At 34.8% G+C, this 26,354-nt stretch overlaps 2 protein-coding genes across 6 annotated transcripts in view; one reads left to right on the top strand and one right to left on the bottom strand.

Annotated features, from left to right (window-relative positions):
- The window catches only part of LOC118271092 (alpha-N-acetylgalactosaminidase), a 73,020-nt gene extending 56,006 nt beyond the window's left edge, over positions 1-17,014 (top strand). For 3 of the 5 annotated variants that reach the window (XM_035586978.2, XM_035586979.2, XM_050696051.1), the window contains exons 4-10: positions 6,619-6,712; positions 10,701-10,876; positions 12,078-12,239; positions 12,731-12,928; positions 13,519-13,683; positions 14,071-14,146; positions 16,334-17,014. In XM_035586978.2, the coding sequence (XP_035442871.1) occupies positions 6,619-6,712; positions 10,701-10,876; positions 12,078-12,239; positions 12,731-12,928; positions 13,519-13,683; positions 14,071-14,146; positions 16,334-16,443 (981 nt within the window). In that variant the 3' untranslated portion in view covers positions 16,444-17,014. The remainder of the gene's footprint in view (positions 1-6,618; positions 6,713-10,700; positions 10,877-12,077; positions 12,240-12,730; positions 12,929-13,518; positions 13,684-14,070; positions 14,147-16,333) is intronic. The other 2 variants (XM_035586980.2, XM_050696052.1) reach the window with 1 other exon arrangement.
- Positions 16,666-25,704, bottom strand: LOC118271350 (protein PFC0760c). Its single transcript, XM_050695704.1, has 4 exons — positions 25,603-25,704; positions 22,879-25,320; positions 17,986-22,481; positions 16,666-17,322 (listed from the first exon to the last, which is right to left on the bottom strand). Exons 1-4 carry the CDS (start codon positions 25,615-25,617, stop codon positions 17,208-17,210), a joined length of 7,068 nt encoding a protein of 2,355 aa, XP_050551661.1. The 5' UTR covers positions 25,618-25,704; the 3' UTR covers positions 16,666-17,207.
- Between the last annotated feature and the right edge of the window lie 650 nt (positions 25,705-26,354).

Below are 26,354 nucleotides of genomic sequence, written 5' to 3' on the forward strand. Positions count from 1 at the left end.
TACAATTTTACATACACATGACACACACAATAATAATTTGTGAATCACACAAAGAGTAACTCCGTGTGGGAATCGAACCCGCTACATGTTGCACGGCAGCAGCCGCGCCAACCGTGCAGTCAAAGTTTTAGTTTTCTGCAATTAATAACCCTATTTTTGGAAAAAGTTATAGACTAACCAAAGCCTTATTTACATTTAGGATGCAATAAGGATGTGGTAGTTAAATAACTAATGTGTAGTGCATACCCACGCTCTAACCAAATACCTCTTGATGTACCGACTGATTTCGTAGTAAAATTAACATGGAAATTTGGAGCGAACACATACCTATATACCTATACCTATATATATATAGACGTTCTCTCTCAGTATGAAATGAACTTATTACTCCACGCACGTCGTACATACTTGTCATAACTGTTATTGCCACAGACCAAAAAAGGATTCCCTTTTACGGCAACGCAACGTATCTTCGTCATTTCAGATTTCGTAAACGCGAGCAGGTCATACCGATTTGGGCTAAAGTCATCAGGGCACAGTCATGTGATAAAGTAAGAGTACACACCTTTACCAGAGGTATTCAACCTACTTTGGTAGATATCTGTTGTAGGCTATCACAGATGTCTTCCTTGGTAGGTTATATAGGTATATTTTGAAGTAACACATTTTTTTTTTTTGTATTCTGAATGCCAATGACTTTGTAATGCTTTTTAACTTATACTAAAGTCGTGTAAACTGTTTCCGCCACCGAAGTTTGGGCTAGTCTTAAATTGAGAAATCGGGATTTTACGGTAATCTAGATAGTTAAAGTAGAAATCTGATATGAGGTTCAAATTAAACCTACTTCTAATATAACAATTCTTACCGGGGCTCCGGCGCGAAAAGCAAGAGTAGGAAAGAGGTGGTTTTTAATCAGTAAGAGTAACATTCCCTCTCACCTCGCCCAAGGCCAGAGAAAACATAGGATGATTTTCCCCAATTCTACTCTAATAAGCTCAAACAGAAACGAATACCGTAACACACTAAGCACCTATAAATACGTTACAACAAAACTATAAGGTTAAACGCAACAATAAAACGAATTAACTTAGAAACATTCGGCCGCAACTTTTTACTACACATGCAATCTACTTACAATAGTGTTGTAAGAAAAGCCCTTACATTTATGAGAACAAACCAACAATACGGACAGACAATAACTGACACGTTAGGTACACATACCTATATTATCTTGAGACTTATCAAAAGACCTTCATTTGTGGATCAGAGTGTTCCCACGCCTTCTCTGCGTGTCAGGTCTTAAAACAAAAGAGTTCGCTATACACAATGATGTGATCTTTTTTAAATTGGATTAAGTTTACGAGGCTTGTTTGTTTAGATTGGGAATACATTAATTAAGTATCTACGTTTGTATTGAACGGATGGTTTAAGTTGGCCGTGAATCGGTGGTTGCTATTCAAATGCAAATACAAAAGGTTTAGCTTATGTGAAACGTTTGCTAATTATCTTCTACCACATTTTTACAATCCTGAAGAGTAATTCTTAGTAGTCCAAAAAAGAATTGCCGATAACCCTATCCGGTCTTAAAACTCAGATAAACTATAATAATTACCAGCAATTAGCAATTTTCGTAACACAAAAACGTTAAATATCAACAGAAGCCCTCCTGCCTTATGTGAGGCGAGAGAGTGTGTCAACTCACCCGCCTTACTGACTAAAAACCACCCTGATCCAACTCCCGGTAGCCGCAGCCCCGGTATCCCGGTTGTCCGAAACTCTAGATCTATATACTATCTAAAATGTATTTTATTCCTATACATTGTGGTTGCATTTAAGCGTACCCTTGTAGTCACATTTGAAGTTTAACCTACTATGTGGTGATGTCACTGAAATTATTCCTCGCAAAAATTATTACAACTTTTTCTGCTCAATAATTTTGTAGCACACGGCGTGTAGGTACGATTTTTTGTTGCTGTAATAACCACAGTTGCGTAATAGATAGTGATTCACCAGTTTCCTAATGAACACCAAGTTTGCAGTGAGCTTGCACATCAATTTAAAGAGTACTTATGAAAATAATCTCAATTTGATCGAACGGAAATTGGAGATTATAATAATATTATGTTTTGACTGCAGTGTCTATTAGATTTGTAGTAGAAAAAATGCTAGATGTGCTATTTGTATGACCAGATTCTTTGAATGCGGTGGAAGCTAAAAAACTTTGTAGGTGGTGCTTTGTAGCGCCTACTGCGGGACAACGGTCTGATAATGGGAGTATACGAGTATGTACTGTAGCCTCGACTGATAATCTGTTAAATATTGATTGGAAAGATACATGGAACGTCTTTAATAGAAGACTATCAACTTATACACATTTCTCTGCCGCCTACGTGTATTTGCATATATTCAGTTGCATGGACATAAGATCAAGAGTTGCAACCAGATGTGGACCAAGCAGTGTTGCAAATAAACAGGTTGTTCGAACAGAGGAAGCAATAAATAATGTTAGCGATTATCGGTCGAGGCCTAACCGCCTAACGAGCCCGGCAACCTACCGACCTGTCTCAATCGACTCGAGTTTCAATCGATTACTACGAGAACTCACTTGAATCGATACCTAAATTCTTCTGAAAACTTCTGATTTTAAACTGATGATAATGATGTCACTATCAAAGTTGGTTAAACAGTTACGAAGTGAAAAGTATCAGGTACTGTAAACTATTCTACAAATAAATAATGAACATTAATCAGTACACTTGCTCAAGGCCGATTGGTATACAAAAATCAAATCTTATGATCTTAAAAAACTAAACAATTTTTTAGCTAAAAGTTACTTAGTGTGACATCATCATCATCACTATCATCACAAGCCGGAAGACGTCCATTGTTAAACAAAGGCCTCCACCTCTTAGTCCTTTAACGTAGAACGACAAGCCATCACCTGCATCCACTGGCTCCCCGCCACTCTGACGATATCGTCGGTCCACCTAATTGGAGGTCTGCCCACGATACGAGTGTGATGTATCTTAGGTCTTAAAATAACCTTTAAATTTAGGAGATGTGAGTGATTATGAGATCGTAATACTCGATACGATTATCGAGTTCATAGTAGGGGATTTTCAACGAAATCTAGGCGGAGAAGATAAAGGAAGCTATTATAGGTTTTACAGTGGCACATCGTATACTATGTTTCGAAACGGAGTCAGCGCTGTTTTCCCACGGGTTTGCGCAATACCCCGCTGGCGGTGCGTGAACTTACGCCTAACTGACATGACATCTTCGTAACAATCATGTACTTAGGAAAGGTGATATGGTAATTAGGCCTTTGTGTTATTAGTTTTTACGGTTCTTTGTTCTTTGAAGCTTTTTTAGGTTAAGGGCAGAATTAGATGGAATGTAGAACTTTGATTTGAAACTTGATATCTATTTGTATTTTGGAAAACTCTTGTTTTGGAAAATGGAAAGTCACTTTGCGTCTCTGACGATGTATGTTTGTTGTGTCTAATGGTGTTGGTTCCAAATGCAAAAGTTCTTGTTTGATTTTTTGTAATTGTTTGGTATTATGATGCAGTTTTTGCTACATAGCTCGCCCTTCATTAGAATTTAGTAAAAAGTCTGTTGTTGTGTTTCATCCAATCTGTATTATAAATATATTAAAGGCGTTATGATGTTAAACAAACCTCGAACATTAAGTCATAATGGAAAAATTATATATTCTTGAAATTACTTAGCGAGAAGAAATGTAAATAATATTACTGTTATGTACAATTGTACATTATGTATATTAGGAAAGTTAATATTGTTGTAGAACAAGCAGTTTCGCTAGAAAGTTGTATTGTACGTTGATTTTCTTTGTGATATACCGTTGTAATATTTATGTCTGTAATTGTAGATAGTAAGGTAATGTTTGCTTTCGTTTCTATTATTTTAGTTCTATATATTGTTGCACATGTATTTTACTTGTAATCAAGAAAAGTTTTCCATAGGGGATGGTGACTAATTCTGAACTCTTTAATTTGAATTTGTTTTAACTACTAGTACTAGTATTGTTTTGCTGTATGACGAAATAAAGTAAAAACATGTCTAAATATTTTTTAATTACCTAACTGACAGACTAAATATATTTTTTACTTCTCGTACCTTGTCACCACCATTATTAAACTAATCAGGACCTTGATAACAATTTAATGTGGCGAAAACCCTTCCAGTAAGAAATACGGTCTTTGGTACCTATCTCGTAAAACTCTTGAGGTACGCTCTTTGACTTAAATGAAACATTCATCAAGTACTGGAAACATAAAGGGCATAATATAGGTACATAAGTAACTTATTACTATCTTTTTTACTCATAGTTTCTATAGAAATATAAGTTCAAGGTGTTCCCTTCAACTGTATGCTTTTTGTATTCTAACATGAACGGTTAATCACACTAGTTAACGACATTAAACTTTGTTAGTTGTTATTTACAAAGCTTAACAATTAACGTGATCTTACTAACCTTTAAACTGCAGTTAACTTTCAATAAAAACTAAACTCCATATTTACACTATGTAAATAAAATTAGAATTAGACTCAGAACGCATTTTATTGACGTACACAAAAATACATTCAAACTAGACTAATAAATAAAATTCGAGTGTCTGTTTGTAATATTGAAATAAACACTTTTTACTACATGCATGTGAATATACGTACGATATATTATATACCAAAAACATTTTTGCAATATTCATCTGTCTATTTGTTCCGGCTAATCTCAAAAAGGGCTGAATTGTAGCTGTTGTACTAAGGAGAAACTTAGGCTACTTTTGTTTAAGAAAATAAAGTCACAAAGTCCGTAATCCACGCGAGCGAAGCAGCGGGCATCAGCTAGTAATATAATAAAATATAGTATTGATAAATTAAAAGCTTTAGTTTGTTTATAAAACAAAACAAGGTCACAATCTCTCAATGCAACCATAACAAAAGAATACCCACAGAAATGGCATTTATCTAACATAATATATCTTTGTATTTTGCCCTTGAAATGGCCATAAAACGTATCAATCACCCACGAAATAAATCTATCGAATAGCTATCATTTTAATCGATACTCGTTTCGATTGATCGAATAATCGAATAAAAATGTTATAGTTATTTAGCCTTGTGGTTTAGGAGTGAATGACTCGTTCATAATGATCCATGATCGAGATAATGATAGCAGTTTTTGCGAGAGATTTCGTAACAAAAGCCTAAATTATTTAACAATGTAAGAATAAGGTCTTTGCTCGCATTATTTAAAGTTTTTTGTGTTGGCAAAAACGTTGTTTTATCGATGGTTTTGTTGCATCTTTTTGTTCGACGTTTGTTTAATAGTTGTTTGGGATTGTTCGAGCGATGATTAGGTACATAGGTTAGGTATGGGAAACAATAGATTACACACTTCATTTAGGAGGACGTTATAGAAAAAATGTTCTGATCATTACTTGTGACTGTTTGAGGAATTGATAAATGGTTTCTTTTTTTAATGACACTGTATGTCATTCTATTTGGAATTGTTTTACGATGAGTTCGCGCGGAACGTGTCACGACTCACGAGATTTTAGTTTTTCTACGTCTCGGTGTGATGTACCCAACCGAAAAACAGGAAATTGGGGATTATGAGGCTATAATAAAAAATGAACTTATGAATTTCTGTTCTTATACGGAGCTGCAGCTACTTAACGATTAGGTACCGCTTTAGTTAAGTACCGGGTTTCGGGACTCAGGCTCGAAAAGCGGGTGTAGGAACGGGGTGGTTTTTGGTCAGTAAGAGTCTGACACTCCCTCTAGCCTCGCCTTAGACGGGAAAAGGTATGGGATGACTGTACTCCGCTTTACAAAAAAAGAATTTCTTAAATAATTTTAGCAGTATTTCCAATACCCAAGTGCTATATACAAAGGTCGATGTTGGAAAATTGTGGCATTCTGAACAGCGGTGTAGGTTGTGAGTATTATGACCTACAACCTCGTGTGCCTCTAACCTCCGTGATTTATTTACTGCGCTTATTGTTAGGCTGTAGTATTAGGGGATTTTGATTCATAAAGTTACTGTTCTGAGGATAGAGTGGGACAACAAAACAAGGAGCCTTGATTTACGAATACCAAAAAGTGTCAAGTCATATTCAAACTTTTCGTTTATTGATCAACTACTATTTCTATTTACTTAATGTCTACTTGATCATAAGTTTGGTATTGCTTGCGTTGTGTTTTGTTGCGTGAGTGAGGTTACCGCCCAATTGCGCACTTTCAATTTTTCCAATCCGAATCCCCAACTACCCTTATATTCCTAAACCCCAAAAGGCAACGCACTTGTGGCGCCTCTAGTGTTCCGAGTCCATGAGCGGCGGCGATTGTTTACCATCACGTGATCACTCTGCTCGGTCTTTTTCTTTGGAATTATGCTTGTTGTAATGTAAGGTACTAAGCTCACATCATATTACATGAGATGTGCCTATAACATAACTAGTGAAAAGTGCGTGTTACATAGCATTGCGTGGTGCATTTAAACCTCTTCCCTATACTCTGGTATTATGTGCGATATTCGCTTAACGGGTTTTGAATGCTAGATATTAATAATTATGTTTATTTTGTCAACAGGTACATAGCAAGGGTCTGAAATTCGGAATCTATGAGGACTACGGCAACTTCACATGCGCGGGATACCCTGGTGTGGTCGGTCATCTTGCTGGAGGTAAATATCTTTTTTAAATAAAATCAATCAATACATCTTCTTTAACTTAACTTAGGTTAACGCGCGAGAATACTAATTCTCGCGCGTTTTTAGCCACTGTTCGGCTTACATCGATTGTAGTGCGATGTTTGCCTTTCTCGATAAAAATATCTAACACAAAAAGCGTTTTTGTGACTGTAATAATAATAAACTATAATTATTATACCTACCTAATACCTATATTAGGTAAAGACTGTAAGCCAAGAGATTATTATTGTGATCTAATCTCCCTTCTCTTCGTACTCATCAAACAAGAAAAATAAGTGAACCGATTTGATTACAATTTCGTCCAATCGACTGTAGTATAATCACATACGCTATGTATTATATGTATTAAAATATTCACAAAATTGACGGCGATATCCAGTATGATAATATGTCATTCAAATGCAACACCTTTTACCTGATGAACGTTTCAAGTCATACAAATTATGTAGAACATTTGCAACTGAGCTACTTAAAAATACATATACGATATGTTACACAATTGTGTAACCTATGTCTCAATATAACCTACATATCGATTTTACTATTCGATATTCGATGTTACAACGAATACCGAGTGTTAATACCTATATACATTCATAGGATGTTCGAAAAAGTATTGAAGTATCTATCATAAAGTTTGCACAAGGCGTGTTTCGTATTGCAACACAGCAACAGGTCTCGTGACTTCCTCGCTAAGCATTACTGGGCATTAGGATCACCATGTATTTTGGATCTTGTGAACATTCCTTTAACCCTTTTACTGGTGCAGGCAATATTCATGCCACCAACTTTTAAACTTTTTCTCATACGTCATTTTATATATTTCTCATTTTATATCTTTGACATGAAAAATACATCTACCAGTAAAAGGGTTAATTAATAGTAAAACTGTTAAACTGTTTGACGTAATTATCGTTAAATGATAAAATGGATTCACATTCTGCTGCACGGTCAACCGGCAGCGTAACGTGTAGTGGGTTCGATTCCCGTATGGAGCATCCGTCTCGTCTTTGTGTGATCCATAAATTATTGTTTCACGTCTGGGTGTCATGTGCATGTAAACTTGTATATAAACGAAACGAAATTCATTGAATGGCACTCATTTGACACCGAGCCTCACAAACTTTTTTTGAGCGGCGAATATCATCCAATCACTTCTCCCGCCTTGGATGAGGCGAGAGGGAGTGTCAGACTCTTACTGACTAAAAACCACCCGGTTCCTACTCCTGCTCTTCAAGCCGGAGCCCCGTTAACCCGCTAGGCAGACCGCAGCTCCAGGAAGGCTCAACAACTCGTAATTTAATAAATAAACAGCCTCTTTTAAAAGCTCGTTAATTGTGATTACTTTTTATATTTAAACACTTTTTAATTACATCATACCTGAAAGAAAAGGAAAGTGCAAATACGTAAGATAATTGTTTCTTTATTCGTGCAAATATTTAAAGTCATCGTGAAATTGTGAACAATAGCTTTTGAGGCAGTACTCGCTTTTGACTAAGAAAGTCTTGTTATAAAGTTTATATAACTAATGCCATATTGAAAATACAAAATAAAATGATAGGTACTATTATTATTCTTATAGACAATAGAAATCCCTTGGTACAAGTTTGTTTTACGTTGAACGAAATCGAAACGAGAGCCCGTTCGGCGCTCTGATTAGGCGTAACGAAGGACAAACTCTATCCTTCTAAACCGTCAGTAACTGTATCCAGTGGAATTGTTACAAAAGCTATTGCTGGACATGTGATCGGGACTTCAAACCATTATCAACTATCTTTGTATGAATCTAGGTTTGAATTTTAAATGTAACAACTACTTTTTACTAGTTTTGTTATGAATCCCATATGTAGATGAGCATAATACTTTGTCCAGTCCAGGAATCGATCCAAGACTCTTAGAATAATGCTTGCCTGAATCACTCGACTAGCAAAGCCAGTCTATTTATAAAATATCCCGTTTTTTCTCAAATGACTTGGTTTACCTAATGAGTCCACGTGATTTCCTTTGCCGGTGCATGTAGTTAAGTATATAACTTGTACCACTGCTGAGCCCACTTCGCGTGCATATTTCGCGTGCCTACCGCTTGGAAGTAATTAGTACAGGAACTTAGATAATTATCTATTTATGATTACGTGTTAAATAAAATTATATTGTGTGATTAGATTGGAATTATATTTCTATTTCTATGTGCAGTTTCCGCCCTTGCTGAAACTTTCCCCTTGGACATGGGTTAAATTTTCGGCTTATTATGTTTAGTTTATGCCTTAAAGTCGTCTCCTATTGCACAAGACCCATAACATACAACTAGAAAGTTTTTAACATATAATATGTGGTCTGCTTACCCCTTTAATGTATGAAAGGCGTTATACGATGTCTTACATATACGTAGAGAGTAAGTACGACAAACTTTTTACAATGAATGATGAATGAAACGTCAAACTAAAAAGAGTTCGCATGATTGAAATGGTGCACGCATGCGCCTCGCATGAACAAATCCAAAATGACGCGTACATTACGTTATTTCGTTGTCAATCGTATTTCTAACTCGTAACTGGTTGTACATAATTGGAATTATAAACGCATACAATAGCCTGCGTGTGGGCCATCTGTTACTCTGCAACGTAATGCCATCTGTTAGTTGATTTTAGAACTTACGGCTGCGTGATTCATCGAAATGGCGGATAGATGGCGTTAGTAATTGTTGTGACAATTATTTTTGTTAATTTTTCTGTTGGGACATTCGTTTAATTTGTTGGTGCTAGCGTTAAAAATATCTAAGGAAATCCTTGCTTTTGAACAGTACCTAGCATAAGATAACAGCGGGTTAGCAGAGAAGTGTCTATCAACCACTTTACACCATTTAGGTTAATGCATCAATAATAAAATGCCTATTGCCAAATCAAAAAACAGGATATAATATTACAATTCATCCTTGAAACTGTTATAGTTGCAAAATAACGAACGCAATAGTTAACAGTTTGTAAAATTATGAATCCGATTGCGTATTTTGTGAATGTTGATAGTCCGGTTCGGAATACCGATTTACTAATAACAACAATAAATTGACGACAATACGAATGTTTTTGATCGCCGAGTCGACCAAAGTATTACGTTTTTCAATATTTGCAATTTTTGGAAATTTATTTCAACTCCGATACGATTTACTCAAAATACTGAAAAAGCAACCTTACTGCGTAATCCTACTAACAATGGAAAAGAATAAAGAGAGAAAGAAAAACAGTTAACTGCTAACTGCGCGATGCAAGGAACGTTATTTTTGTACATACAAAAGAAATAGAACGCATTTGCGAGACAATACAGAAATAAATAAAATGTGATTCATTACATTCCTTTTCATAGTAAATCAAATGACCCAAGCCTTGTTCATCAATAGGGATGATGACTGGGTCAAAAATAAATTATTACAACTTTTCAATACAATAAAATATTCAAAAATAATCACACTCTCATTCATAAATTTGATGAACTAGGTACTTAATTTTCGATTTTTTCTAGCTAAATTTCTAGAAATAAGTCTGCTATTTGACGTCAAAAACTTATGACGGCATAATAGACTATTTCATACAAAGTTCATAGAAAATTACGTTTTTGACGTTTCGAAAAAAGTATTGTATTTGACTAATAGGAAACTAGCCTATTAACCCGTTGTCTGTCGGAACGCAGATCTACGCGAGACACAATGTGTTTTCTATTGTGTCTTATATACTTACCGACATACAAGAGGTTAATGATCAAAATGAGTGAAGTGACATAAGGAGTGAAGCAAAATTAAATAGATTTAAACGTAAATTAAAATTATATTACTTAGACACTTTTAATTTGTAGAAATGTTTAACATATATTATTAACATAGTCAAACAATTACAACGGTTTTGTGGGGCTTAGTATATTGTAATGTAATTTATATGGGAAAGGAATAAATAAATAAATAACTTTCCAGATGCGGCCACCTTCGCTGCCTGGGGTGTCGACTACGTGAAGTTGGATGGTTGCTATGCCCTGCCCGCTGACATGGACTACGGTTACCCAGAGTTCGGAAAGGAGCTCAACTTGACTGGTCGCCAGATGGTCTACTCCTGCAGTTGGCCAGTCTACCAGATCTATGCTGGTATTCAGGTGAGATATTGTTATTAAGTACTACATTAATATCTAAAGTTATTGTCCTCTAGGTAATTTTCTTTTTCTATCGCTTTGACTGTATATTAGTTTTACATTGTTCTCACATAAGTTGAAGTAATCGAAACAATGTAACCAAGAATTGTATTGTAAATCTGATTGAAAAGGAGTAACCTATGGAGTTTCTTGCTCGTTCTTCTCTATAGGAATCTACACTTTAGAACGAGCAAACCGCTTCACTAGAAGACTGACTGACAGACAGGTATTTTTAATATTATTATAATATTTGCTTTGACATTCAAAAGTGCCTTCCTGGTAAATTTGAAATAATTAATAATTTTGACTTTGACTTTGAATTTTACGGGATGATAAATGGTTATTGCAGTCTCAGTATAATTATTTACACCTGCAGCACCAGAGGCATCGCCTATATGTTGCCAACTATAAGGAGTAATGAGTGATTACAAGCTTTAATCACTTTTACTTGATATGACTTAGGAATCGGTCGTAAACATCAACCGATCTTATTTACCTCTCACTACATGGCAAATGTCAGAGTTGACTTCTTACATTGCGTGAACTATAAATAATTTCTGTAATGTTAACAGCATTTATTCTAAACAAAATACTTCAACTGTTATTTTCTCTTTCGACAACTGTACCCTTAGTACCAGTTTGCTTTACGAAATTTGCCGAACGCGCTCTCGTTTTGTTCTCGTTAAACGTTAAAAGGTACTGTTTGAAAATTACTTCTCAATTAACATGAACGTAAACATTTCCAAAAATGGATGGCCAGAACTTTTGTTAATAACTTGCTTATTGTGATGTAAATAGTCCATAAGTCTAAACAAATAAGGTTGTCAATGTAAAGTGTAAATAGAGAAGTGTTCTGCACAAAGACATTATTGCTTTTTTAAATATGTAGGCGTTTGTAATTGCTACATTATTTCTTATAGGCGTTTCTTAACTAAAAGAAGTTTCGGGTTCGATTCCCAAGTCTGTCAAAGTACAGTTGGATATTTTTTTACTTTTTAAAATTTAATAGCAGCACGATGTATAGAATTGTGCCCGATACACAACAAAAACTCACTCAAAGTGGGTGTACCACTGTATATGTAATGCATATCCAATTTTCTTCCTTTCTCATCCTACATTAGAATTTTAGAATTTATTAATAAAAACTATGTTCTTTTAATTCCAGCCCAATTTCTCGTCGATCATCGAACACTGCAACCTGTGGCGTAACTTCGATGACATCCAAGACTCGTGGGCGTCCGTCGAGTCTATCATAGACTACTACGGAAACCATCAGGACGTGATCGTGCCCAACGCTGGACCTGGACATTGGAACGACCCTGACATGGTGAGCAATTACTTGGTTCAAGCTTTTATTTAACTTGAAATATATGTAAGTATGTGTGTGAAGTGGAATCCTCGAAATTTCGAAGCACATATCGTCACATTTAGCTGTAAAAGATAAGAAAGCTTAATTGCCTTTGGTAATCTTTAATTACCAACCAAAATCTGTTCACGGCTAAGGCGAGTCATACAGTGCCTGAACCCCCTTTCTTTTTTGATGGGGGAAAATCATCCAATGACTTGTCCCGCCTTGGGCGATGAAAGAGGGAGTGTCAGACTCTTACTGACTAAAAACCACACCGTTCCTACTCCTGCTTTTCAAGCCCTGAGAAAGCTGCTTGGTAGTCCACAGCTTCAGATCAGGCATCAACCCTACTGAGCCCCATGTGTAGTGATCTGATGGCTCTTTGAGCTGCACGCAAAACTATAACCAAACTATAACAATGTATAATTTACATACACATGTATCTAATATTTACCCTTTTTGATTTCCAGCTGATTATTGGCAACTTCGGTCTGTCATACGAACAGAGTAAGACACAGTTCGCGATCTGGGCAATTTTGGCAGCGCCGTTGTTGATGAGCGTGGATCTAAGGACTATCCGACCGGAGTACAAGGCGATCCTGCAGAATAGGAAGATTATCGAAGTCGACCAAGATCCTCTGGGTATTCAAGGCAGAAGGATATACAAGGTAAATTAGATCTTATTGTTTACTTACTTAAAGTATATGTTTCTTTTTTAAATGTCTGTAATCTACATCGTTTATGGTTTTCTTTAACCCAATGAAGTTTCGATTCTCTTACTATTTTCTTAGTTTAATGTCTTACAAATGTACATGTGTAAATATACCTTTTTAAAGAAGCGTACACTAAGGTCCGTGTGACAGACTGATACTCAAGTCGAGATTTCAAATCAAATCACTTTAATACATCCATAGTGTACAGTGTGGTCTATAATCTTTACCTATACAGTTATATGTCTGAACTATAGTATACCTGTATATGTACCTATATGGGATCTCTTCTCACATACAGGTAAAAAGGGACACACCGCTTGAGTATCGTATTGTATAATACGCCTACGGGTTTTCAAACAAAATCCTTAATCATTATGTTATCGGCTTACTCAGGTAATTGTTTCACGAGGAACTCGACTAGTTTACAACAATTACGTGAGTAAGCCGATAACATAATAATCAATTTAGTATGTCTCACGAAAGTTACAATAAAATTATCCTTAATCATGACAATAACTATAACTTCTATAACTCTCATTTCACAGCACCGGGGAATCGAAATTTGGTCGCGTCCGATCCTACCGATCCAGGGCCAGTACTACTCGTACGCGGTGGCGTTTGTGAACCGACGCACGGACGGCACTCCGTCAGACGTCGCGGTCACGCTGCGGGAGCTCGGCCTGAACAACCCTGCTGGGTACAGGGTTGAGGTATGTACTCATTTATAGCTGTTCTTACATTCTCATGTTTATAGTTCGTACATATAATCTTTGGAATAAAGAAAGAAAGAAAGAAAAAAAAGAAATCTTTAGAAAAAATAAAGAAAACGCCTTTTATCTTCGAAGAGGTAGGCAGAGAGGTGCACATTACGGCACCCATATATCCCATCTAACAAGAGGACTATACTGGGCACAATTTCAGACTCCATGCTACTGCTGAGGAATTTTCGAATATTTTCGAGAAAAAACCCCGGTAATTCTCCCGACCCGAGAATCGTACCCGAGACTCGTTGTCCAGCAGTCGCACTTGCGACCCCTCTACCAACACGGCAGCTTAACTTAATTTCCTGTGTATTAAAGCTATATTTCTTTAAACAGGATTTGTACGAAGACGTCGACTACGGCGTCCTATCGCCGCAGACCAAGATCAAAGTGAAAGTGAACCCCTCAGGTAGAAAGTGTCTCACTTGTTTGCTTTGCAAGGGCTCGGTATCACGCTGTTGCTTTCGCAGTCATCGGTAAGGTTACGATGTCCGACTGAATATTGCTAAGGAGCCTAGAAGATTGTAGAAGATGTTTCAATGGGGGCTGCCGTTTTGTGTTTACCATTTGGTGCTCATATAGTATTAGATTTGTTTGTCCAATAGTGAATTGGCTAGTCAAACTAGCTTCAGTGATTGGACAAACAGACCTAAAGCTACATAAGTGCCATCTAGTGAGTACAAAAATGCTGTAGCTCTTATTAAGTAGTACCTCTACCATGAGTTTGAAGCTATATTATTTGTCGATAGTCGCTAGCGACGACGTAAATTTTTGTATGGAAAATTTTAGTTCCACATGTGACCGGTAGAGGCGTTGTAAAATTTGACATACAAAAAATTTACGTCGTGGCTAGCGACTATCGACAAATACTATTGCTTCAAACTCATGGAAGAGATACAGAATATTATAGTTGTAAATAAAATCATGAATAGAATATGCCATAGGGCATAGAAATGATTCAGTCGGACAGTCGGGAGATAGAAATAAAATGTCAAAAACTTCGACACAGAAGAATTTGAAGTTTTATGGAATTCCTAAATCATTGTACAAAGCACCACCACCAACATTTGTGTATAATAAATCGATACTTCACATGACAAGCACTTTAATAGTAGAGCCATTGTATACTTTCTTTCATTCAGACATTAATGTGTGGTGTTTATTGTGTTTGCACTAAAATGTTTTCTTTGAAGACATTTGAAAGTGTAACATTAAATACATTACTGAGTATAACTTACCTCCGTACTCAGAGTTATTTAATGGTTATTTAACCCAGTCCTTAGCAATTGTTTTCGGAACAAAATCGTTACTAAGGAATAGTTTAATTAATCATTAAATTTCTCTGAGTGCGGCAGTTAGTGATAGAAATCACTGAGTTCTAGATTTTCCATATTTCTCTTTATACGCATAACAGCCATAACTTTTTAGCTGGTTTTCCCACATTTATAGGGATGTTTCGTTTATGTTATTAGTTCCACTGTTAACAGTGAGCATAATAATTGAAATTACTATTAACAACAGTTCTTAAAATCGAATACAATGTCTCTGTCATACAGACTCGTCAGTGGACCATTAACTGCCGATTTCAATAGCCGATATCAATCCAAAATCTTTAGATTAAGGGCAAATTGCTTTTCACCAGAGATGTGCTATACTACCACCAATCATATTCATGGTACACATAGCATAGCACTGGTGGAAAGGGACTCAGATGAGCTATATTTTATAAGGAAAGATGCGAAGATCGATCCAAAGATTTTGCAATAAAATCAGTTGTTGAAATTGGCAGTAAATCCATTCTTTACAATTAAGTACACTTTTTTAAATCTGACTTAATTTTAATTAATTCTACACAAAGTCGTAAGTTGTCTAACTTCTTTAAGTTAAAGGACGGAAGTATTTTACAATTTATCGCTAGATAATTATTGTATTTCCTCATGTTCACTTATCTATCATCATATCATTACTCATTACTTAATTGCCATACGATTAAATAGATATTGGTGATCGGTATCATTAACAACACTAATTGCTTTCACGTTGGTTCATCGTATCTTTAGGTACTTGTTCATTACTATCTTTACATTTTAACAATTACATATCTTTTTAAGTGTTGTATATGTTGCATGACAGTCGTAGATTGTTTTTTAACTTATGAATCATATAGTGTTATATTTTCTTCTTACTTCTTAACTTCTAGTTCTTATTTTTAATTTTTCTAAAAATTTTTTCTTTCTGTTTAATATTCATCTTTTTAACTTTTTAATTGGTTTTCATTTTTTTTTAATGGTTCATATCTGACGGAACATGTGTCGCGTATCCACGGTCGCGCAACGCCAGAAAAAATGTATAGAAAAACAATTGACCGTTCACACTCAACCGATGTGATGATACGTTAATACGACCGATGATACGCTCGACGTATTTTACGTCAGATATGACTGACCATTAAGGCAACGATTTTATTCTTCTATTAACCCGTCGTATGTTGAAGCACTGGTCAGTGCGAGACACAATGTGTATTCTATGTTTGTCTCATATACCCGCAGACGAAAGGTTAACCTTGTCAATGATTTAACACCATAATTGTCTTATCCAGGTGTCGTGATACTCCGGGCAGACGCGCAGCCTTCGTTTGCGTTCAACGCGATACCGACGCGGACACCGTACACGCCACTCAACGACGTCTTTAGACTGAGCCAGAAGTAGCGCCATCTGTCGACAGCGCGACCGAACTTGAAGTCAGACTCGATACGATCTACAAGTACAATAAATAAATGATTCTGCCTATCCTCTGTTACTCTATCGTTTACTCGCTACGAATTTTGGATATATGTCCATATCCTCGCTTCACTTTTAGCTAGGTTTAGTAGAAAATTGTATTCTGATATTGTTGTGTGATTGTGAAATGCTGACATTGTTTCGGATTTGTTTTATTAGAACAAGTGATTTGTTTCTTAGCTGTTTACGAATAGTGCCTCAAAATTTGTATAGTGAAGCGAGTATACTAGAAATGGTAGCGTGTAAACAATTGTATGTGTCCATTAACTTTGGTGTGAAAGATAGTTACCAGCCGGTATGTCTCTGTCTTGCCTTAGGTTACATTTTATTTATGTTTCGTTCTCGTTTGTGTGATCATTGAGATGTTATTGTGTAACAAAAACACGTGGAGAATTGATTATTTGCCATTATGTTGTACCTAGGATAAGGATGTACATTTTAGGTGCCTGTAAATGTAAGTTTTTCGTAGTGAACGTCAATAAATAATTATACTTTTTAACTTTAATTGTTTTATTTATATTTTCTCACTGTACAGTCGTTTTACACACTTATAATAAATAATAATAATGATACCTTTATAATTACATTATACAATCACATCATACAAACATATCAACAATACTAGTAAAAAAAACTCTATACAATACAATACATAATGTCATTTAAATCCCTAAATAAACCTTAAAAAATATTCACGAATTAATATTATTATAAGCCAAGTGGTTGTTCAGTCTCCTATCCTTCACATTATACTTGAATCCAGCCACAGTCGGTGAAACATTTTCCTCTTCAATTATATTGATGCCTCTGGAAAATACAAAATTATGGAACTTAGGATTGACAAACAAAAATAGGTAAGTTTATGGTTTATGAGAATTATAATATAACTAAACGTTATGTGGAATATTGTGATACAAAATATGTAAAAAGCGAGAATATTTCTGTATCTTAAAATCAAAATATAAATAATTTTTATTTTTTAATTATAACCGCCGTATTCAGAGTCTTTTAATGGTTATCAACCTAGCAATTGTTTTCGAAACAGAATCGTTACTAAAGAATAATTTAGGCAATCATTAAAACTCTCTGAGTACGGTCGTATATTCAACATTATAAGCAAAAGAAACTTGTGAAACAGTAACGAACGCATGAACGTGACTTTTCATAATTAAAATTTTACTATCGTGAACAAACATGGAATAACTATGAAAATAGAAGCTAATTGCAACACGATGTACTTTTTTATATTAATTATTATATACCATTAATAGTAACGTTTAGTTCCCTTAGTATGAGTTTACTTTACGTTGAAAGTAATCGAAACGAGAGCGCGTTTGGCGCTCTGATTAGCCGGCTTGAATAAACCAACCAATCAGATTGCAGAACGCGCTCTCGTTTCGATTACTTTAATTTTAGTCTCGTGTGGTCTCATCAACATTTTGGATCTAGCTTATTTATATTTAAACATACCTTTTCTTCCTATAGATCACTGGTTCCATATAAGTTTCTGTAGTAACAAACTCTTCTGGTTCCTCATTGCTAACATTTTCTTCTCCAATTGCTTTTTCGATTACGTCATCTCCTTCGTTTTCACTTGAGCTTTTATTTGTTTTTTCTATATCTGGTAAAGCTTCGCCATTTTTGTTTTCGGCACTAGCGTCAAATTCAGTTTTTGGTGGCAATATAATATCTGCCAACTGAACAGTATCTTTTATATCACCCTGTTCTTTACTGGCATCATTTTGGAATTCACTTTCTTCGTTGCTAACATTGGCCTTTTCTGTCACATCATCTACTTTATTTTCATTAAAACTTTTATTTGTTTCTTTTATATCTTCATTCACAGGTAAAACTTCACCACTTGTGCTTTCTACACTACCTTCAAGTTCTCTTTTTGGTGGCAATATAATATCTGTCAACTGAACCGTATTTTCTTTATCACTGTTATCTATTTTTTGGATACTTTCTTCGTTGCTAACATTGTCCTTTTCAGCTGCGTCGTTTACTTCGCTTTTATTTGTTTCTTCTACATGTGGTAAAACTTCACCACTTGTGCTTTCTACACCATTTTCAAGCTCTGTTTTTGGTGGCAATATAATATCTACCAACTGAACAGTATTTTCGTTATCACTATTATCTATTTTTTGGATAGTTTCTTCATTGTTGACCTTGTCCTTCTCAGCTGTATCATCTACTTCGCTTTTATTTGTTTCTTCTACATTTGGTAAAACTTCACCACTTGTGTTTTCTACACCATTTTTAAGCTCTGTTTTTGGTGGCAATATAATATCTGCCAACTGAAGCGTATTTTCTTTCTCACTATTATCTATTTTCTGGATACTTTCTTCATTGTTAACATTGACCATTTCAGCTGCGTCATTAACTTCGCTTTTATTTGTTTCTTCTACATCTGGTAAAACTTCAACGCTTTTGTTTTCTTCACTTACTTTAAGTTCAGATTTTGGTGGGAATATCAGGTCTGCCAGCCGAACAGTATTTTCTTTATCACTATCATCTATTTTTTTAATACTTTCTTTGTTGATAACATCATCCTTTTCAATTGCTTTATTGGTTATGTCATCTCCTTCGTTTTCACTTGAGCTTTTATTTGTTTCTTCTATATCTGGTAAAGCTTCACCATTTTCCTTTTCTACACTAGCGTCAAATTCAGTTTTTGGTGGCAATATAATATCTGCTAACTGAACCGTATTTTCTTTATCACTATTATCTATTTTCTGTATACTTTCTTCATTGTTAACATTGACCTTTTCAGCTGCGTCATTAACTTCGCTTTTATTTGTTTCTTCTACATCTGGTAAAACTTCACCGCTTATGTTTTCTTCACTTACTTTAAGTTCAGATTTCGGTGGCAATATCAGGTCTGCCAGCTGAACAGTATTTTCTTTATCACTATTATCTATTTTCTGGAAAACTTCTTCGTTGCTAACATGGTCTTTTTCAGCTGCGTCATTAACTTCGCTTTTATTTGTTTCTTCTACATTTGGTAAAACTTCACCACTTGTGTTTTCTACACCATTTTCAAGCTCTGTTTTTGGTGGCAATATAATATCTACCAACTGAATCGTATTTTCTTTCTCACTATCATCTACTTTTTGGATAGTTTCTTCGTTGCTAACATTGTCCTTTTCAACTGCGTCGTCTACTTCGCTTTTATATGTTTCTTCTACATGTGGTAAAACTTCACCACTTGTGCTTTCTAAATTACCTTCAAGTTCTGTTTTAGGTGGCAATATAATATCTGCTAACTGAACAGTCATTTCTTTGTCATTATTGTCTCTTGGGGATTCAGATTCAATCATATCACTAAGTTCACTCTGTTCTTTACCGACATCATTTTGGAATTCACTTTCTTCGTTGTTGACATTGACCTTTTCTGTCACATCACCGAGTTCGTTTACATTAAAACTTTTATTTGTTTCTTTTACATCTTCATTCACAGGTAAAACTTCGTTACTTATGCTTTCTACACCACCTTCAAGTTCTCTTTTTGGTGGCAATATATTATCTGACAACTGAACCGTATTTTCTCTATCACTATCATCTATTTTTTGGGCACTTTCTTCCTTGCTTACATTTTCTTTTTCAGCTGCATCATCTACTTCGCTTTTATTTGTTTCATTTGGTAAAACTTCAACATTTATGTTTTCTTCACTGACTTCAAGTTCAGTTTTTGGTGGCAATATAATATCTGCCAACTGAACAGTATTTTCGTAATTACTATTGTTTAATGGGGCTTCAGATTCAATTATATCATTCAGTTCATCTTGGCTTCCTCTGGCATCATTTTGGAATCCGCTTTCTTCGTTTCTAACATTATCCTTTTCTGTTAAATCCCCTTCGTTTACTTCGCTTTCACTTGAATATTTATTTGTTTCTTCTACATCTACAGGTAAAACTTCACTACTTGTGCTTTCTACACCACCTTCAAGTTCAATTTTTAGGGGCAATACAATATCTGCTAACTGAATAGTATTTTCGTAATTACTATTGTCTAATGGAGCTTCAGATTCAATCATATTACTTAGTACATCTTCTCGGGCATCATTTTGGAATTCGCTTTCTTTTGTTTCTTCCGCGTCTGGTAAAACTTCCCCCATTTTGTTTTTGTCGTCTACTTCACTTTCATTTAGACTTTCATTTGGTTCTTCTACATCTAGTAAATCTTTAGCATTTTTATTTTCTGCACTACTATCAAATTCAGATTTTGGTGGCAATATAATATCTGCTAACTGAACAGTCATTTCTTTGTCATTATTGTCTCTTGGGGCTTCAGATTTAATTACATCACTAAGTTCACTCTGTTCTTTACTGGCGTCATTTTGGAATTCATTTTCTTCGTTGCTAACATTGGCCTTTTCTGTCACATCACTTACTTCATTTTCATTTAAACTTTTGTTTGTTTCTTCAAAATTTTCATTCACAGGTAAAACTTCACTACTTGTGCTTTCTACACCTCTTTCAAGTTCTATTTTTAGTGGCAAGAAAGTATCTGCCAACTGAATCGTATTTTCGTTATTGCTATTATCTAATGGGACTTCAGAGTTAATTATATTATTTAGTTCGTCTTGATTTTTTCTGGATTCGTTTTGAGATTCGCTTTCTTTATTAACAGTATCCTTTTCTGTTTCATCATCTACTTGGTTTTTACTTAAATTTTCATTTCTTTCTTCTAAATCAAGTAAAACTTCATCATTTTTATTTTCTGCATTACCGTCAAGTTCAGTATTTGGTGGCAATACAATATCTGCTAACTGAACAGTATTTTCGTCATTATTATTGTTTAATGGGGCTTCAGATTCTACTATATTATTTAGTTCATCTAGGCTTCCTCTGGCATCATTTTGGAATTCACTTTCTTTTGTTTCTTCCACGTTTGGTAAAACTTCCTCCCTTTTATTTTCCTCGTCTACTTCGCTTTCATTTAGACTTTTATGTGCTTCTTCTACGGCTGGTAAAACTTTACCATTTTTATTATCTGCACTACTGTCAAATTCAGATTTTGGTGGCAATATAATATCTGCCAACTGAACAATAATTTCTTTGTTATTATTGTCTCTTGGGGCTTCAGATTCAATTATATCGTTTAGTTCACCATTTTGGAATTCACTTTCTTCGTTGCCAACATTGGCCTTTTCTGACACATTACCTACATCGTTCACATTTAAACTTTTATTTATTTCTTCTACGTCTGGTAAAACTTCGCCCCTTTTATCTTCTTCACTGACTTCAATTTCAGTTTTTGGTGGCAATATAATATCAGCCAATTGAACAACTTTTTCGTAATTGCTATTGTCTAATGGGGCTTCAGATTCAACTATATTATTTAGTTCATTTTGGTTGAATTCTTTTTCTTCGTTTCTAACATTATCCTTTTCCGTTACATCGCCTACTTCGTTTTCACTTGAATATTTATTTGTTTCTTCTATATCTTGTAAAACTTCACTATTTATGTTTTCTGCACTACCATCAAGTTCAATTTTTAGTGGCAATACAATATCTGCTAACTGAACAGCTTTTTCGTTATCGTTATTGTCTATTGGGACTTCAGATTCAACTATATTATTTAATTCATCTTGTTTTTCTCTGGGATCATCGTTAGATTCGCTTTCTATTGTTTCTTTTGCGTCTGGTAAGACTTCATCATTTTTATTTTCTGCCATCATAGCTTCAAGCTTATTATTTGGTGGCAATATGATATCTGCCAACTGAACAGCTTTTTCGTTATCGTTATTGTCTATTGGGACTTCAGATTCAACTATATTATTTAATTCATCTTGTTTTTCTCTGGGATCTACGTGGGATCCGCTTTCTATTGTTTCTTTTACGTCTGGTAAGACTTCATCATTTTTATTTTCTGCCATCATAGCTTCAAGCTTATTATTTGGTGGCAATATGATATCTGCCAACTGAACAGCTTTTTCGTTATCGTTATTGTCTATTGGGAGCTTCAGATTCAATAATATTACTTAGTTCATTTTCCTTTTCTCTGGCATCATTTTGGAATTCGCTTTCTATTGTTTCTTTTGCGTCTGGTAAGACTTCATCATTTTTATTTTCTGCCATCATAGCTTCAAGCTTATTATTTGGTGGCAATATGATATCTGCCAACTGAACAGCTTTTTCGTTATCGTTATTGTCTATTGGGACTTCAGATTCAATTATATTATTTAATTCATCTTGTTCTTCTCTGGGATCATCGTTAGATTCGCTTTCTATTGTTTCTTTTGCGTCTGGTAAGACTTCATCATTTTTATTTTCTGCCATCATAGCTTCAAGTTTATTATTTGGTGGCAATGTTATATCTGCCAACTGAACAGCTTTTTCGTTATCGTCTATTGGGACTTCAGATTCAATTACATTGTTTAATTCATCTTGCTTTTCTCTGGGATCATCGTTAGATTCGCTTTCTTTTGTTTCTTTAACGTCTGGTAAAACTTCACCCGTTTTGTTTTCTACACTGGCGTTAAGTTCAGTTTTTGGCAGCAATACAATATCTTCCAATTGAGCAATCAATTCTTTATCACTTTTGTCTAATGGAGCTCCAGATTCTATTACATCACGTAGTTCACCTTGTTCTTCACGGGCATCATTTTGGAATTCGCTTTCTACGTTGCTAATATTATCTTTATCTATTACATAGTCTTCTTTGTTTTCACTTGAATCTTTATTTGTTATTTCTTCATTTGGTAAAACTTCATCATTTTTAGTTTCTATACTAGCTTCAAGTTCAGTTTTTGGTGGCAAAATAATATCTTCCACCTGAATAATAATTTCTTTATCACTGTTGTCTAATGAGACTACAGATTCAATTATATCACTTAGTACATCTTGCATTTCATTGACATGTTTTTCGAATTCACTTTCTTTGTTGTCTTCAGCATCTAGTAACACTTCATCACTTTTATTTTCTACCATAGCTTCAAGTTCAAGAGGCAATATAATATCTTCTAACTGAACAATAATTTCCTTGTCTATTGCGTCTTCAGATTTTATTGTATCACTTAGTTCACCTTGTTCTGTACTGACATCATTTTGGAAATCCCTTTCTTCATTGCTAACATTTTGAGTTTTTTCTCCATTTGGTAAAACTTCATCATTTTTGGTTTCTAAATTAGCTTCAAGTTCAGTTTTTGGTGGCAATATAATATCTTCCACCTCAATAATGATTTCTTTATCAATATTGTTTGATGAGACTACAGATTCAATTATATCACTTAGTACATCTTGCATTTCATTGTCATGTTTTTGGAATTCACTGTCTTCGTTGCTAATATTTTCCTTTTCTGTTATATCGCCAACTTCGTTTTCGCTTGAATATTTATCTGTTTCTTTTCCATTTAGCAAAACTTCATTTTGGGGTTCTATACTAGCTTCAAGTTCAGTTTTTGGTGGCAAAATAATATCTTCCACCTGAATAATAATTTCTTTATCACTGTTGTCTATTGGGATTCCAGATTCAATTATATCACTTGGTCCATCTTGCTTTTCATTGACAAGTTTTTGGAACTCACTTTCTTGGTTGCTCTTTTCAGTTGCATCATCAACTCTATTTGTGTCTTCAGCATCTGATAACATTTCACCACTTTTATTTTCTAGTATAGCTTCAACTTCAATGTTTGGTGGTAATATAATATCTTCTAGCTGAATAATAATTTCTTTGTCTAGTACGTCTTCAGATTTTGTTATATCACTTAGTTCACCTGGTTCTTGGCTAACATTTTCCTTTTCTTCATCATCTTTGGTTTCTACACTAGCTTCAAGTTCAGTTTTTGGTGGCAAAATAATATCTTCCACCTGAATAATGATTTCTTTATCACTGTTGTCTAATGAGACTACAGATTCAATTATATCACTTAGTTCATCTTGCATTTCATTGACATGTTTTTGGAATTCACTGTCTTCCTTGCTAACACTGTCCTTTTCTGTTACATCAACTACTTCGTTTTCACTTGAATATTTATTTGTTTCTTCTCCATTTGATAAAACTTCATCATTTTTGGTTTCTATACTAGCTTCAAGTTCACTTTTTGGTGGCAATATAATGTCTTGTAACTGAACAATAATTTCTTTATCACTGTTGTCTATTGATTCAATTGTATCACTTAGTTTACCTTGCGTTACATTGACATGTTTTTGGATTTCACTGTCTTCGTTGCTAACATTGTCCTTTTCTGTTACACCAACTACTTCGTTTTCACTTGAATATTTATCTGTTTCTTCTCCATTTGGTAACTCTCCACCGTTGTCATTTTCTATCATCGTTGCAAGTTCAGTTTTTGGTGGCAATATAATTTCTTCTAACTGAACAATAATTTCTTTATCATTATTGTCTTTTGGGGCTTCCGATTCAATTACGACACTTGGTTCACTGGCAGTATGTTGAGATTCACTTTCATCTGGCTTATCTTCTACAATTTCAATACTGACTTCTTTGATTACATCCACCTCTACAATTGGTTTTTGTACTATATCAGCTTCTTCAAGAATATCTTCCTGTTTTGTTCGTTTTATTTCATTATCCGTGATCATTTGCTCAAATTTTTTCATCAGCGGTTTCTTCTTTTCCAAGTATGGCTTGGGATCATTGTCCGTTGGTTCCAGTGATACCATGTACCTCATAGGATTCTTTGGAAACAACGCCAGTCTTCTTCTTTCCTCAGGTAGTAAGGGCTTGTATTTATAATTATGGGAGTTGTATAGTTGTATGTAATTCAACTTCGGTTTTGGGTATTTATGATATAGTTTCGCGTGGGCTATTGAAACTAATGCCACACAAACTAGAATCTGTAACAAACACAAAATTTTCTAAATTAGAAATTGTATTGTAAAATAATCTGCAGAGTCAGATAGAAATTTTAGTAGCACTTCTTGATCTTGATCCATAAGCAAACCTTGGACAGTGATACTCATGCTTACAACTTAAAGATATACACGAAAGTTGATAATGGCTAACTATAAACAATAATGAAATACAACAATAATGAAAAAAAAAAATAAACACTGTTGTATAAGATGAATGACCTTTACTTGATAAAATACGAAAGTAGTTACTAAACTTAAACTTACCGACAACAAACGCATTTTGATAACACAAGACAAACACACTGTTACACTGTTATATCACTCTTTGCTCCAAGGGCTCACAAAGTACTGAGTGAAAGGTCCTATTATTAAACCTTAAATAGGCCGGGAGAGGCTCCTCATCACATTAGTAAAGTGCAATTATTAAGATAGCAATTATGCAATGACCATTAAACTAAATAGAATTGTGTAAGCCGTGATTTACTTACTAATTTTTAATGATATAGGGTTAATGATCCTGTTTTAATTTAATCGTTGCTTAACTTAAGGTACTTATACGCAATTAAAGTAACAATGTTATGTAAGTAACTGATGGAGTCAATTAGCTTGTTGACTCGTCAACGAATAGCCTTTTTTTAGGTTTAGGTATTAAGGCTGCACTTACCTCATTTTTGATAAAAACAAGCGTGGTCTTTACGTGTCATTTTGTGTTTAGTAGGTATTAGACATTTGTTCATAATAATATCAAAGTTCTTGCCACAAAACATATTTTTCAAACATTTAACTCTTTTCAACCTGCTAGAAGACCTGTACGGTTTTGTAGGGGGCAAAATCATCCAATACCTTCTCTCGCCTTGGGCGAGACGAGAAGGAGTGTCAAACTCTTACTGACTAAAAACCACCCCGTTCCTACTCCTGCTTTTTGAGCCGGAGCCCCGGTAAGCCCGCAACTTCGGATCAGACCTAGGTAGGGTCTCCTCTGTATCCCGCAGCTATGATGACTGAGAGGAAGATGA

The sequence above is a fragment of the Spodoptera frugiperda genome, chromosome 9, assembly GCF_023101765.2.
Source record: "Spodoptera frugiperda isolate SF20-4 chromosome 9, AGI-APGP_CSIRO_Sfru_2.0, whole genome shotgun sequence".
In the NCBI taxonomy this organism is placed as follows: domain Eukaryota; kingdom Metazoa; phylum Arthropoda; class Insecta; order Lepidoptera; family Noctuidae; genus Spodoptera; species Spodoptera frugiperda.